At 47.9% G+C, this 15,000-nt stretch overlaps 1 protein-coding gene across 5 annotated transcripts in view; it reads left to right on the top strand.

Annotated features, from left to right (window-relative positions):
- The window catches only part of fbrsl1 (fibrosin-like 1), a 145,476-nt gene that overhangs the window by 63,326 nt on the left and 67,150 nt on the right, over nt 1-15,000 (top strand). For all 5 annotated transcript variants that reach the window (XM_076997862.1, XM_076997864.1, XM_076997860.1 and 2 more), the window contains exons 3-4: nt 4,414-4,518; nt 10,665-10,700. In XM_076997862.1, the coding sequence (XP_076853977.1) occupies nt 4,414-4,518; nt 10,665-10,700 (141 nt within the window). The remainder of the gene's footprint in view (nt 1-4,413; nt 4,519-10,664; nt 10,701-15,000) is intronic.

Genomic DNA, 15,000 nt, shown 5'->3' with positions numbered 1-15,000 from the left:
GTCTGGACCAGCGCCGGGATAATGAGCCTGGAGATTGAGCTGGTGGAGAAGTCCCCCCCCCCCCCCCCCTCTCTCCTGAGGGTTAATAGAGGTGAGGCTGCTTTAGCGTAGGACTCTTTTAACAGCAAATTAGGGGAAGGATCTGTGTCTCCCCCTGAAACTGCCCTCTGCCCCGCCCCATTGCCCATGGCAACACTCTGAACTCTTGAACAGGGGGGTGGGGGGTGCGGGGGCATCTGGAGGCTCTGGGTAACCAGAACTGACATGGCGTGAAGCCAGAGCAGGACCTGAGAGAAAGCAGCTGACAGGTGAAGAGAGAGAGAGAGAGGACAAGGCAGCAATGAAAAGAGACAATCAGGGGAGGCGGGCCAGGGGAGGGGTGAGGGGCGGAGAAAGGGCGGAGCTTGGAGGGAGGCAGAGAGGAGTGAGGTGGGGGTTAGAGTCAGGGGGTTTAAAGTGGGGGGGGTTTAGATAGAAGTCTGCTAATCGTGTAGGTAAGGGAAGAAGCTGAGGTACAGTGGAATCCCTACAGAATACCCCCCAACCACACACACACACACACACACACACACACACACACACACACACTCATCAAGTAGTCAGACTCATCAATCTAATTTCTTGTCACTGATGTCAAGAAGACGGTATATTTCTTCATATATTAAGATATTCTGAGAGTCGTAAGATAAGTTGAGTGATTATCCTTTGAACCCACGTATGTGTAAAGCTGCTTTGTGACGATTTGTGCTATACAAGTTCATTTGACTTTGACTTTTCTAGCTAATTCAGGTATGAGTGGGATGACGGATTGGTAGGTGAACCCCAGACATCAGACACATGAAGAGATGCAATTTCAGAGGCTTTAACAAACAGGGTTTAACATGAAGATCTGAATTTGAATCCATGCATACTGAATGAAAATCTCAACATCTCACCAGCAAGTCCTGTATACTGGTTTCATGTCCTGTATACTGGTTCATGTCGTTTGTAATCTGTACAGGTAGCAGGTGTGGTGCGTAGGCCTGGTGTCCTGGTAGCTGCATCAGCGGTGTTTAAATAAATCTTAATCTTATGCCATCTACACACAAGCATCATAATAATCAGATGTTTTTATGTTCTTGGCTTTGATTTAAATATAAATCCTGATTTGCTTTTTGCCTCCTTTGCCCCTCAAGTGTTGCATTGTGGGATAGCACCAAGCACTCACTAAAAAGCCCAAAATGAGCAAAGACGTGATTGTTGGCCGTGGCACTGAGATCCTGGGTGTGTCCAGTAACCGTAACAATGACCTTCTGAGATCAGCTTCAGCTGTTCAAAGTTAACACTCTCCTTGATCAACAAAGCTAGAATTAGTTCAGCACTCTCCAGGTACCTAACCAACTTCTAACCAACCTGCCAGGAAGTTAACTGGTCTGGATTTTAAATGTGGTTGTAGATTTCATGAAAGCTTCCTGCATATTGACTGACTGACCTTCCGGGTCATTGACTATATGGCTGCAGTATCTAGGATTGGAGTTAAAGCTGCTTGATGCTGTGGTCAGTGTTCAGGCTGGTTGGAGTTAGCCCCAGTGTTCAAGCTGCTCAGTGCTGTGGTCAGTGTTCAGGTGTTAACCCCAGTGTTAAAGCTGCTCTGTGCTGTGGTCAGTGTTGAGGTGTTAACCCCAGTGTTAAAGCTGCTCTGTGCTGTGGCCAGTGTTCAGGTGTTAACCCCAGTGTTAAAGCTGCTCTGTGCTGTGGTCAGTGTTGAGGTGTTAACCCCAGTGTTAAAAATGCTCTGTGCTGTGGTCAGTGTTGAGGTGTTAACCCCAGTGTTCAAGCTGCTCTTTGCTGTGCTCAGTGTTGAGGTGTTAACCCCAGTGTTAAAGCTGCTCTGTGCTGTGGTCAGTGTTGAGGTGTTAACCCCAGTGTTCAAGCTGCTCTTTGCTGTGCTCAGTGTTGAGGTGTTAACCCCAGTGTTAAAGCTGCTCTGTGCTGTGGTCAGTGTTGAGGTGTTAACCCCAGTGTTAAAGCTGCTCTGTGCTGTGGTCAGTGTTGAGGTGTTAACCCCAGTGTTAAAGCTGCTCTGTGCTGTGGTCAGTGTTGAGGTGTTAACCCCAGTGTTAAAGCTGCTCTGTGCTGTGGTCAGTGTTCAGGTGTTAACCCCAGTGTTAAAGCTGCTCTGTGCTGTGGTCAGTGTTCAGGTGTTAACCCCAGTGTTAAAGCTGCTCTGTGCTGTGGTCAGTGTTCAGGTGTTAACCCCAGTGTTAAAGCTGCTCTGTGATGTGGTCAGTGTTCAGGTGTTAACCCCAGTGTTCAAGCTGCTCTTTGCTGTGCTCAGTGTTCAGGCTGGTTGCTGATTTCTTTGCATAAAGAGAACTGGCAGATTTGTAAACATTTTTATTTTTAATCTGTCAACATAGGTAAGAGGTAAACAAAGTAATCAGTGACTGGTTCTTCTAAAACTTAGACGAGCGCACACACACACACACACACACACACACACACACACACAAACATACCCCCACCTATTTGCATTTATTCAAACTGTGCAGGCAGGCACTCACACACACACACACACACACACACACACACACACACACACACACACACACACACACACACTGTCGACACGACTGCTGCTTATGTTGAAACAGCAGGCCTGATTAGCTCGTCAGAGTGAGGCGTGTCGCTGTCTCCTCCAGAGGAATCCACTCAGACTTGATTGGGCCCACCTGCAGCTCCGTGCCACTGTGGGAACACGGCATTGGGTCAGCACTCAGCCCCTGGCCACGCCCACAGCCCCTCCCACTCTGCCCCGCTCTGCGTGGCTGGTGGGCTGGAACCCCGTGGGGGTTGGACATACTTGCGGGACAGCAGAACGCGGGAACCGTCAGTCCCGCTGACGACCCCGTTAATTCCACCCCGCCCGCGGCAGTAATTGATATTTAGCAGAAAGGTTAATTGTAGCAGTGATCTGTTTAAATTAGAGGGAGATCTGGAGACCAGGGGGACAAGACCCCACAAACCTCTGGGGACCCGAACGGCAAGCAGCTGGAGGAGTAGATCACACACACACACGCACACACACATACACGCATATCACACACACACACACACACACACACACACACACACACGCAGATCACACACACACACACATCACACGCAGATCACACACACACACACACACACACACACACACACACACACACACACACACACATGCAGATCACACAGCGACACATGCATACACACACACATGCACAGAGCTAGTCAAATAAATTACACCCTGATACAAGTGTGATGTCAAACTGGTGTACTTGTGCGTGCACACACACACACACACACACACACACACACACACACACACACACACACACAGGGGTCCTACACAGAAAGACCTCAACCTTCACTGTCTTCAGTGTTTTCATGGTTGAGCATTAAATATTCTGATGTATTCAAAACACCCACAGCAGTTCTCTGATGTTCTCTGTTCGTCTCAGGAACACACACACACACACACACACATTTTTTCTAGCCTACACTTTTTGTTTGACACTAAGACTTATTTCTCATATTTAACATTGTTGTTTAAATGTAGTTTTGTGTGCGCATATGTGAGCGTGTGTCTTTTGAATGACATGGGGAAACAATTATCCGCACAGTGAAGCCGTCTCCCCCGTGGCGTTGGCTACTGGATCTCAGCGGAGGTTATTTCTGACCCGTCACTGCATGTCGTGTCTGTTAAGCTTACGGGCTCGCCGGTGTGAAATGTGTGTCTGCCGGTGAAAAACGTCAGGGCTGTGTGTGCACAGCGTTGAAGAGCAGATGGACGTTCATGCACCTGAGAGGGAGAGACCGGGTTAAGACGAGGCCCGCATGAACACGAGACGTGAAGCGCACACAGAACCGCTAGTGCACATCATTACTCACCCCATACACTCACGTTTAGAGCATTTAGCAGACACTCTTACCCAGAGCGACTTACAAAGTGCACACTAGTGATCACTAGGGGCTGTGGTACCCAAGTCCAGTGTTAGGGGAGCAGTTTTGGGTTAAGTGCCTCGCTGAAGGGCACTTCAGTCATGGCCTGGGTGAGAGTCAAACCCACGACCCTCTGGTCACCAAGACCAGTTCCCCACCAGACCATGACCTCAGCATTCTAGAAACTAGATGAAACTGGGATCAGGGAGCGGGCACCGGCTTTGTGGACGTTGGGGTGTTTGCTGGGTTTTCTGTGGGTCTGTGGGGATTTAGAGAAGCAGAATGTGCTTCGTTTGTTCAGCTAATAAACAAGAGAACAGCGATGTTCTGAGCGTGACGAGTCTCTCGCTAGGACGCGTGGTCTCCGGGGACGTAGACTCCAGGGGTGTGGGCTGTGTGAAGGTTCTTCATCGGGCTCTGACGCAGCACTGTTCTGGGGTCTGTCTGCAGTTCAAGAGCGTCCTGGGTCTGACAGGGAAGCCCGTAGCCGAGCAGAATGTTCCAGACCTGAACTCCACGGCCCAGCGGGGGAACTCCAAGGACCGCCTCAGTGAGGTAAGCCCTGCCCACTTTCCATATGTCACCACCTTAGCCAGCCAGTGAGAAGTGACCATTAGTGGTCTAGCTCTTAATTGGTACCGTCCACCAGAGTTATTTCAACAATAAAGATTATGTTCCTACTGCAGTTATCATGAACGTTTCATTCATCATCACTGTTAGTTTTTTAGTTTTTTACAGTGCAGGAAATGGCTCAGATTTGTGAAATGTTTTGAAAATGGTTCAGATTTGTGTGACCAACACGCCCACCTCCCCAAACCCGAGCTGCTGTGCACATGGAGTGAAACGGTCCTAGCAAAATGGAGACAGTCAGGTGTATTACAGGGTGTGTGTAGGTTCCCACTCTCCTTACCTGACGCACACTGGAAAGAAAACACACCCTGCACTCACACATGTGCTACGTCAGCGTTGTTAGTGGGTCCAGGAACAAGGACCTGAGTGAAGACCCAGATCGTGGGCTAGACCCATGTGACCGGGGCCGAGGGCTCAGAACACCGGGGGAACGCTGTGATTAGTGAGGAATGGAGGAAATATGTAGGGTTAGGGTGTGTGTGTGGTGTGTGTGTGTGTGTGTGTGTGTGTAAGTGTAAGCAGGCACACTGACCTTACTGGCTGTGTGGTGCTGATACTGGATGAGAAAGGCTGGGTGGGTGTGGGGAGAAATAATAACGCGATACGCAAGAGTAATGAGAATTTATGTCTGATTCCCGCGTGGCTCATTTTAAATGAATTCTGAATATGCTTCCCTAACTAATGCCTGTCAAACGCGCTGCAATCCGCGGCAAATTCACTCCGGCAGCTCGCTGGAGCGGATGGCGCGAGGAGCGGAGCGCGCGCGCGCCTCTCTGAATGAGCGATGATGAGGGGGAAGACGCGAAATGAAAAAGAGTGTTTTTAATGAAGAGATTAAATGCGCCGTTTCTGATGGAAATTAGAGGATGGGAGAAATATCGCACTTAGAAGCCTTTTTATACTCACCCCCCCCCCCCCCACACACACACACACACCACCATCACTCGTTTCGCCCTACTTGCCGTTTCTCGTGGATTTGCGGAAAAGGCTGTTTTTAAAAAATAAAAAAGTCAGAGAGAGAGAGAGAGGGAGAGAGAGAGGGGGGGGGGAGACGGGCTGGGCGCTGATAAAACGCCTGATGCGGTCTGACAGTTTTGACATTGAAAGGCGACAGAAGGAAGAGCAAAGCTGAGAGGGAAGACGGGCCCGCCGAACCGCTGAGGAAAGTTCCGGAGTGGCTGACAGTGGTAGATACGGCACTCCCCTCTAATCCGCTGCCAAAGAAACGCTGCTAAGAAGCAGAACACCATGCCCATGTCGTTTGTATCTGTCCATCTCTGACAGGAGAGAGAGAGAGTGTGTGTGTGTGTGTGTGTGTGTGTGTGTGTGTGTGTGTGTGTGTGTGTGTGTGTGTGTGTGTGTGTGTGTGTGTGTGTGTGTCCATCACCGTTGACAGGGCTGCAAGCTCAGTAAATCCGATCATTTCTGATCGCTGTCGAACTGTTAAACCCGCACGAATCTTCCGGCGTGTGTTAATCTCTCCTGCGTGGTCCAAACGGACCTTCATGTTCGCGTGTTTCTAACCCAGTACAGTGTAATACATGCGGTTCCGACTCGTAGACGGATCGCACGGGAAGACGGTCGTGCGTTGGCTTCAGCTTGTGTGGTCAAACACACTCTCTCTGTTTCACCCCCTCCGTGTTTTTTTCTGGCACTCGCAGTTTTTTTCTTCTTCTTATTTTGACACTTAATGGACTATAAAACGGTTTGGCTGAAGGAATCCGCGCTCCCACTAACCTACAGGAGACGTTTCGTTCCCCTGTGAAGTGCCGCAAGAGAATTGGGATTAGGGCCTCAGAACCATGCAGGTGCGGAACCAACAAACGACACCAAAAGACAACGGGGCCTAAACGTCCCCGACATGAAGTTGTTTCCGCGCCTTTCCACCATTTACAACTCAAGGCACGAGATCCGCGTCAAAAACGGCAGTAATGAATCATCCGTGGGTCCGAAAACGCCGCGTCTGCACGGTTCAACATGCCACGTGGTGTATCCAGCACTCCGACTTCCACCCACTCGCATCCGCGCGCGTAATTACTGGGCTCGCGAACAAGTGTCCACGCGCGTCCGTTCTAAAAGGTTCACGGGCGTCAGCGCGAGCGCTCTGTTGATGGAACGTTGCTGCTAGCGCGTTTAATTGTTCTTCATGCAGCCTGTGGTTAACAGACACTGTTAGCTGCAATAATGCTTGTAGTAATTAGTATGGGTGTGACAACATGATTACAAAAATGACTACATTTTGTAAAAAAATGACTACGTGGAGGCTTTTTCAGGATTTGACTCTTGAAAAATTTGCAAAAACACAGTTTCACTGTATGCTGTAGTGTAGAATTAACATGATGTTGCAGTGTCTCTTATGTGTACAGATCCAGGTCTGTTTGGTCCACTGAGAGAAACCTGAGACGTTTAATTAGCTGCTGCACCAAGCCTGGCTTCTGCTCATTAAGTGTGTGTTGGCAGTTCGTTTTAATTAACTCCAAGTACTGACGGCTTTATTGCGTGCTATCTGTTTACATTAACTCCAGGATCCAAACGCCCCGTGAAGCACATCTCTCTAGTGTATGGTTTACTGCTCTAACTGCTTGTCATAGCAGCTTCTGCAAATCCGTTAGTTTGTTCGGGACCAAATGTATTTGGTCACCATGGTGCCTGGAGGTGGAAATGTGTGTAGGACTTTTATTAACCAATCAGAGTTCCTGACAGTTTAATGACGTTTCCTCTGGTGATGCTGTTGGAAGGCCAGTGGCACTGTTTTTTTTTTTTTGTTTGTGTGCTTGTTTATAATAATTCATTTATTAATTCATTCTCCCATTCATTTTGTTCACTGCTCAAAAAGGTATTAAACCTGATTTTATTTCCAAACTTGTTCAAAATCTCTGATCCCCGATTAACAGTTTGAGAAAGAGCTATTATTAGTTGTAATGATCACCTTTATTCCAACATGCCAAGTGTCCATCGCAGGCTGTAAAAACGCTGCCTATGTTCATTTAACAGAGGACGTTTATCACAGTGTATGTCAACATTTCATCTGACTGAGGAAATGAAATGAGTATAGTGATGTAGGACCTGACCATTTTTGTGTAGTTGTATTTATTGGGCAAAGCTGATGGATAAGAATGTAAAGAGCATTTAGCTCAGCCACTCCCTCTCTCAGACTCCATGCAAGATGAGACATGGTGAGATTGTGTGAGACTGTTTGAGACATGCTGGAGCTCATTCTCCTGTGTATTTGCAGGCTTCATGCTTCATTGCAATCACACAGAGCTTTACCTCAAATAACAGTGGAGCTAAAGAGAGCACCCTGTTTGTCTCAGAGTATTCCAGAGTATTTCATAGTATTCCTGAGTATTCTGTGGCCACATTTGAGGGGTCACGGGAGGATTCTTGATTTTGATTGGTCAACCCTAAAACTCACAAAACCAGCTTGGTCATCCCTCCCTCTCTATCTCTCTCTCTCTCTCTCTCCCTCTCTCTCCCTCCATCCCTCTCTTTCTCCCTCTCCGTACCTCTCTACCTCCCTTTCTCCATGTCTCTCTCTCCCTCACTTCCTCTCTCTCTCCTCCCTCTTCTCCTCTCCTTCCCCTTTGCCTTCTCTCTTTCTCTGTCTGGTTCTGCATTTTAAAGCCTTTTTGAAGTTGTGAGCACTGGCCAATGCCTTTCTGTTTGGTGCACAATGGTTGTGAAGAGGCCATGTTGAGAGCCCGTGGCTTAAGGCCCTGGATGATGGTGCCGTGGAATGTGTCGTTCCCTCTCCATGGCACTAAATCCAATCTGTTGTTCCTCATTACCATTTAAATGAGGCTCACTTTCCTCTCTGAATACAACAACACGAAGGAACCAGGACAGAGTAAAACTGATTCTACCAGTCTGTGCCCTGAGAGTGTCTCTCCCTCTCTCTCTCTCTCTCTCTCTCTCTCTCTCCCTCTTTCTCTCTCTCTCCCTGCCTCCCTCTCTCTCCCCTCTCTCTGTCCTTCTCAGTCTCTTTCTCTCCCTCCTTCTCCCTCTCTCTGCCTCTCTCTCCCTCCTTCTTCTCTCCCTTTTACTCCTTCTCCCTCTCTCTTTCTCTCTTATCAACATTTGGAGACAAAGATGGTGAGAGACAGAGATGGTGAGAGAGACAGAGATGGTAAGAGAGATAAAGATGGTGAGAGAGACAGAGATGGTAAGAGAGATAATGATGGTGAGGAAGGTAAGGGTAGAATGGTGTAAATATCTAGGATTCATCAACCGACACTCTGGAGATAGAGAGAGTGTCAGGTAGTGTCGGACAATAGATATTAATGGAGGAGTCAATAAAAACCAATTTTGGGACAGCTGAAACAACCTTAAAAAAAGACACCACAAAGCACCAGTTATACAAAATGGATACATTTGGACAACCGATTTCCAGACTCAAAATCCTTTAGACTTCTCAGTTACTCAGGGGGACATAGAGGAGAAAATTAACAAACTACAATCAAAGAAAACTGGAAGTTTTTGTTTGGCTATTGTAAAAGTGTTGATACTGTTTACATTTATCCCCTCTAATCTGAAATCAATGGCTAGATAACACCACGCTTTAAACTGGACCAAAGTCTCTTGAACAGTAATCCTGGTAACAGTTCTAAATGTCTGAATGCCTTTACTGTGTTCTGAGTAGAAGCCAGACTGGATTTTTTACCAAATAACAGCACTATTGATCATTCACTGATTTCTACCCTGACTGACAAATACTTTATGCTGTCAATTAAATGTATTATATCAAGTTAGTCAATGTGGGAAATAGGTGTGGAATGTGGAGTGGGGCAAGGCTGCAGTCTAAGCCCAACACTGATGTCTACGTTAATGATGTGGGAGACCGTAGATGCTACAGCTCTTGCTCTACACAGACAATCTGGTTCTGCTGCTACAGTGCACAGAATCTACAGCAGAACCTGGACCTGCTGGAGCAGTACTGCCAGAACCTGACCCTGAATTATGATATTCCCTTATGAACCCTCATGAGGCCAGTAGGTGTAGCAGAATATCCACCCTGAGACATACATTGGCAATGTAAAAAAGGATAGAGGTAAAGAAAATGGAAGCAGTGGTGGAGAAGGAGAGGGGGAAGGAGAGAGAGAAGGAGAGAGAGAGACCAAGGTTAATGCAGATTGACTGATTTATACCACACATACAAACAGAACTTACAGAAATGACTGACTCCTCGACTCCAGAAAATTAATGATTCCGTTCAGGTCTAAAAGTGTTATGAACTATTTCAGCCTGCTGACTTTTCTGAATTCAAGTTTCCCATTTAGTTTAAAGCCTGAAGCTCTGAAACACAAGCGACAAACACGAAAAGCCGTTTGTGTGTGAACCACCAGCATCGCCTTGACAACCCGCAGGCATGACGATGACTTGTTAAAACCTGAAGCCCAGAATGTTGTAAAGCTGTGACTCTGAACCTAAAACCGTCCCGTCCATAGAAACCGTCTCATTAGCCGCCATTTGTCTCTCACTGATATAGGCTGATGCAACAGAGGGGCTTATGGGAAAGATGGTGCTACTTTAGTGCAGTGTGAAATGACACTCTCCCTGTCACCAAAATCCCAGAGAAAGTTCTGGAGTAACTGATGTAATCGAGTGAAGTGGGGGGGGGGGGGGGGAGTGTGTGTGACACCGATTCACAGGGTACCCAGATCAGGGCGGATAGGTGAGGAGCTGTTTTAGCCCGTGATGTGCACAGATAATTTTAGGGCTCATATTTTTGGTGACACGTGTGGCACGACTCGTCAAACCCCTGAACCCTGGACAGGAAAAGGACCGCACAGCTACGGAGTCCCAGGAGTGTCATGTCGAGGAGATCGGCGTCCTGTGTATGGGGGAGAGAGAGAGGGAGGGAGAGAGGAGGGCTGTCATTAGGAGAGTGAGAAGAGGGAAAGGTTAATGTGAATATTGATATTAACCTACTCTTCTACCTCATCATGTTGTCATCTCACAGTAACACTTAAAGGTCATCACTGTTCTCTCTCTTTCTCTCTCTCTCTCTCTCTCTCTCTCTCTCTCTCTCTCTCTCTCTCTCTCTCTCTCTCTCTCTCTCTCTCCCTCCCCAGAGCTCCACCCACTCTCTGTCAGGACGCGGTTATTCGGTAAGTGTGATATTTTCATGCTCTGCGGTGTTATGGTGAAATGACCGTCTCCTCCGTTCCAGTGGATACTCCAGCAGTGGACGTTTTAATTCCGTTAACGAGAGTAATGGTGAAACTACAGTACCGCTCACAGTCTGATGAAACCATTAGAGTGGCCCTGCTGCACCTTGGGTTAATGCTTCACTCTTTATATTTATGTTCGTTTTAAGCAAGTGTGAGTGTGTATATGTGTGTGTACATGTGTGTGTGTGACGGAGAGAGATATCAGGACAATTCTGTCATCTTGCGTTTGGTCATGTTGCTCTGTGCTGATCTAGAACCTGCTCTAAGCTGTGTGCTGATCTGGGACCTGTTCTCAGCTGTGTGTCTGTGTGCTGATCTGGGACCTGTTCTAAGCTGTGTGCTGAAGGCCATGACTGAGTCAAACTGTTCAGCTCTAGTTTGGAGGGTGTTTGATGTGATATTCACGGAGAGACCCAGCAACGTTCCTGCACATGAGAACCTGCTCTCAAGAAGGAGCCGATCATAATTTCTGCTTTTTCTTATGCACTGCCTTTGTGTGTGAGGTGGGCGTGTGTGGGTGTGCATGTGTTTTTTAATGGAATGTTTTGCACTAAAGCTGAGTGTGTTTTTCGTAAACATGTCTCCGGTCTGTGTCATCGGAGAGCTCAGATACACACACGATGCGCAGAGTGAGTGAGAGTCGTGTGGTGTATTCCCCCGTGGTTCTTCCACACTGCCACAAGTTCTGCACCGATGTCACTAGTGTGTCACATGGAAACTATTTTTACGCAACTTAAAAGTCCCTCTCTGTCAGCTAGTCATAAATATTTGTGTTTCATGTAAACACATACATTTTCAATCACACCCACACACACACATGCACACACACATACACATACACACAGACACACACACACATCTTTGACACTTGCTGTCACTTCCTGGGAGTGTAGAGTTAATAAGCTGTTATGCGGGTGTGGTGCTGTGGTTAAATTAGCGTGGCGTGTTAAAGTTCACAGGAGCCCTGAATGTCCCATGACCCTGGGGGCCAGGATGGGGTTGATGATGATGATGGGGTAACAGTAAACTCTCATACTCATTTTCATTCTTTCATTCTAACGGAAGCCACAGATTCCATTCTGGAAGTTCACTGCACATTCCAGAACACCTCAGTGTTCTTAATGCTTCAGGCCCTATGTATGGTGATCTCACCTGATATTGTTCCTCTAAGGACTTTTAAGTCACTCTTCATGTTATGGACCCTAGGGTTAGGGACAGGGTCACACCTCCTTCCTCCATCTCAGAGAGCTCAGCTCCATCCTACATGCTGTTCACACATCCACACCTCCACCTTTGTATCTCCACCTTCAGCCACATTCTGGACGAGCACCTCCAGGTCAAAGGTCAGAGGCCAGAGGGAGCTTTTAAAGTCGTGTGCTAAATCCAGTCCGGGTGCAGATTGGTGCTGCAGTCTGGGGTTTGTGTTTCATGATCTGCGTGAACGTTTTGTTGTGTAGTTTGTTGTGAAGGACACTGTGGTGTTGGTGAAGGACACTGTGGAGATCATGGACTTGTGTGCGGGATCCTTGGTAGTTCAACAAAAAAAGTTTACTGACAATTTTTAATCCTCCTTCTCTGAGGCAGCAACTGTGCCCTCCTAAACACAGATGCTCCTCAACACACTCCTAAACACAGATGCTCCTCAACACACTCCTAAACACAGATGCACCTCAACACACTCCTAAACACAGATGCACCTCAACACACTCCTAAACACAGATGCACCTCAACACACTCCTAAACACAGGGGCACCTCAACACACTCCTAAACACAGATGCACCTCAACACACTCCTAAACACAGGGGCACCTCAACACACTCCTAAACACAGGGGCACCTCAACACACCCCTAAACACAGGGGCACCTCAACACACCCCTAAACACAGGGGCACCTCAACGCACACCTAAACACAGGGGCACCTCAACGCACCCCTAAACACAGGGGCTCCTCAACGCACCCCTAAACACAGGGGCTCCTCAACGCACCCCTAAACACAGGGGCTCCTCAACGCACCCCTAAACACAGATGCTCCCTCAACGCACCCCTAAACACAGGGGCACCTCAACGCACCCCTAAACACAGGGGCTCCTCAACGCACCCCTAAACACAGGGGCACCTCAACGCACCCCTAAACACAGGGGCAACCTCAACACACCCCCTAAACACAGATGCTCCTCAACACACCCCTAAACACAGGTGCTCCTCAACACACCCCTAAACACAGGTGCTCCTCAACACACCCCTAAACACAGGTGCTCCTAAACACAGGTGCTCCTCAACACACCCCTAAACACAGATGCTCCTCAACACACCCCTAAACACAGATGCTCCTCAACACACCCCCTAAACACAGGTGCTCCTCAACACACCCCTAAACACAGATGCTCCTCAACACACCCCTAAACACAGGTGCTCCAGTTCACACTCCTCTCTGTTCTGTTCATCCCGTTTTTGCTTCATACGAGTGTTTGAGTTGAGGTGGTCGATGTGGGAGCTGATCTTTGCGTCTGTGTGTTGTAAAAGCAGGAGCATGCGCGTGTGTTCAAGACTAATGCCTTCTGGCTGGCACTGATTCCACTCTGATGTGTTACTTTGGTCCGACTTGTTTTCATTTCATTTTGCGTTGAGTTTCTCTGCAGCTGAACACAGCATCTGCACACTGATTTGTGGTAGATAATGAAAATGCTGGCGGGTTAATTTGGTTTGGCACGTATGACCCTCGTTTTGTTCCAAATACATTTTCCTCTTTCACAAGAGGTTTTGAGGAGATATTTCTCAGTGAGAGTGTTCTGTAAGGCCCAACGAGAGTCAGCAGGGTTATGGATATGCAGGATTGAGGCTCAAATGGGTTCCGCATTGTTCTGCAGCCAAAGCAAGCAAGAGATGCCTTATTTTGTTTTTACTAATGTTCTGATAGAAATGTTTAGGGTCATCTTTGGTCTAGTTATCAGCATCCCCTCCCTCCCCCCGACTCCCCTTTCTCTCCCCTAACCCCAAACATTATCCTCCCTAACCCTAACCCCAACATTATCCTCCCTATCCCCAACATTATATCCTCCCTAACCCCATCATTTATCCTCCCTAACCCCTACCCCAACATTATCCTCCCGAACCCTAACCCCAACATTATCCTCCCTAACCCTAACCCCAACAGTATCCTCCCTAACCCCCAACATTTCCTCCCTAACCCCAACATTATCCTCCCTAACCCCAACATTATCCTCCCTAACCCCAACATTATCCTCCCTAACCTATCCCCAACCTTATCCTCCCTAACCCCAACATTATCCTCCCTAACTCCCAACATTATCCTCCCTAACCCCCAACATTATCCTCCCTAACCTTAACCCCAACATTATCCTCCCTAACCCCAACATTAACCTCCCTAACCCTAACCCCCAACATTATCCTCCCTAACCCTAACCCCAACATTATCCTCCCTAACCTTAACCCCAACATGATCCTCCCTAACCCCAACATTATCCTCCCTAACCTTAACCCCAACCATTATCCTTCCTAACCCCAACATTATCCTCCCTAACCCAACATTATCCTCCCTAACCCCAACCCCAACATTATCCTCCCTAACCCAACACCAACATTATCCTCCTAACCCTAACCCCAACATTATCCTCCCTAACCCCAACATTATCCTCCCTAACCTTAACCCCAACATTATCCTCCCTAACCCCAACATTATCCTCCCTAACCCTAACCCCAACATTATCCTCTCTAACCCTAACCTCCCTAACCCCAACATTATCCTCTCTAACCCTAACCTCCCTAACCCAACCATTATCCTCCCTAACCCTAACCTCCCTAACCCCCAACATTATCCTCCCTAACCCTAACCCCAACATTATCCTCCCTAACCCTAACCCCAACATTATCCTCCCTAACCTTAACCCCAACATTATCCTCCCTAACCCTTAACCCCAACTTATCCTTCCTAACCCCAACATTATCCTCCCTAACCCCAACATTATCCTCCCTAACCCCAACCCCAACATTATCCTCCCTAACCCAACCCAACATTATCCTCCCTAACCCTAACCCCAACATTATCCTCCCTAACCCCAACATTATCCTCCCTAACCCTAACCCCAACATTATCCTCTCTAACCCTAACCTCCCTAACCCCAACATTATCCTCTCTAACCCTAACCTCCCTAACCCCAACATTATCCTCCCTAACCCCAAACCTCCCTAACCCCAACATTATCCTCCCTAACCCC

Source organism: Brachyhypopomus gauderio, chromosome 3, assembly GCF_052324685.1.
Source record: "Brachyhypopomus gauderio isolate BG-103 chromosome 3, BGAUD_0.2, whole genome shotgun sequence".
Taxonomy (NCBI): Eukaryota; Metazoa; Chordata; class Actinopteri; order Gymnotiformes; family Hypopomidae; genus Brachyhypopomus; species Brachyhypopomus gauderio.
The sequence above is the reverse complement of the archived record's forward strand: the minus strand, read 5'-3'. Positions and strand labels throughout refer to the sequence as shown.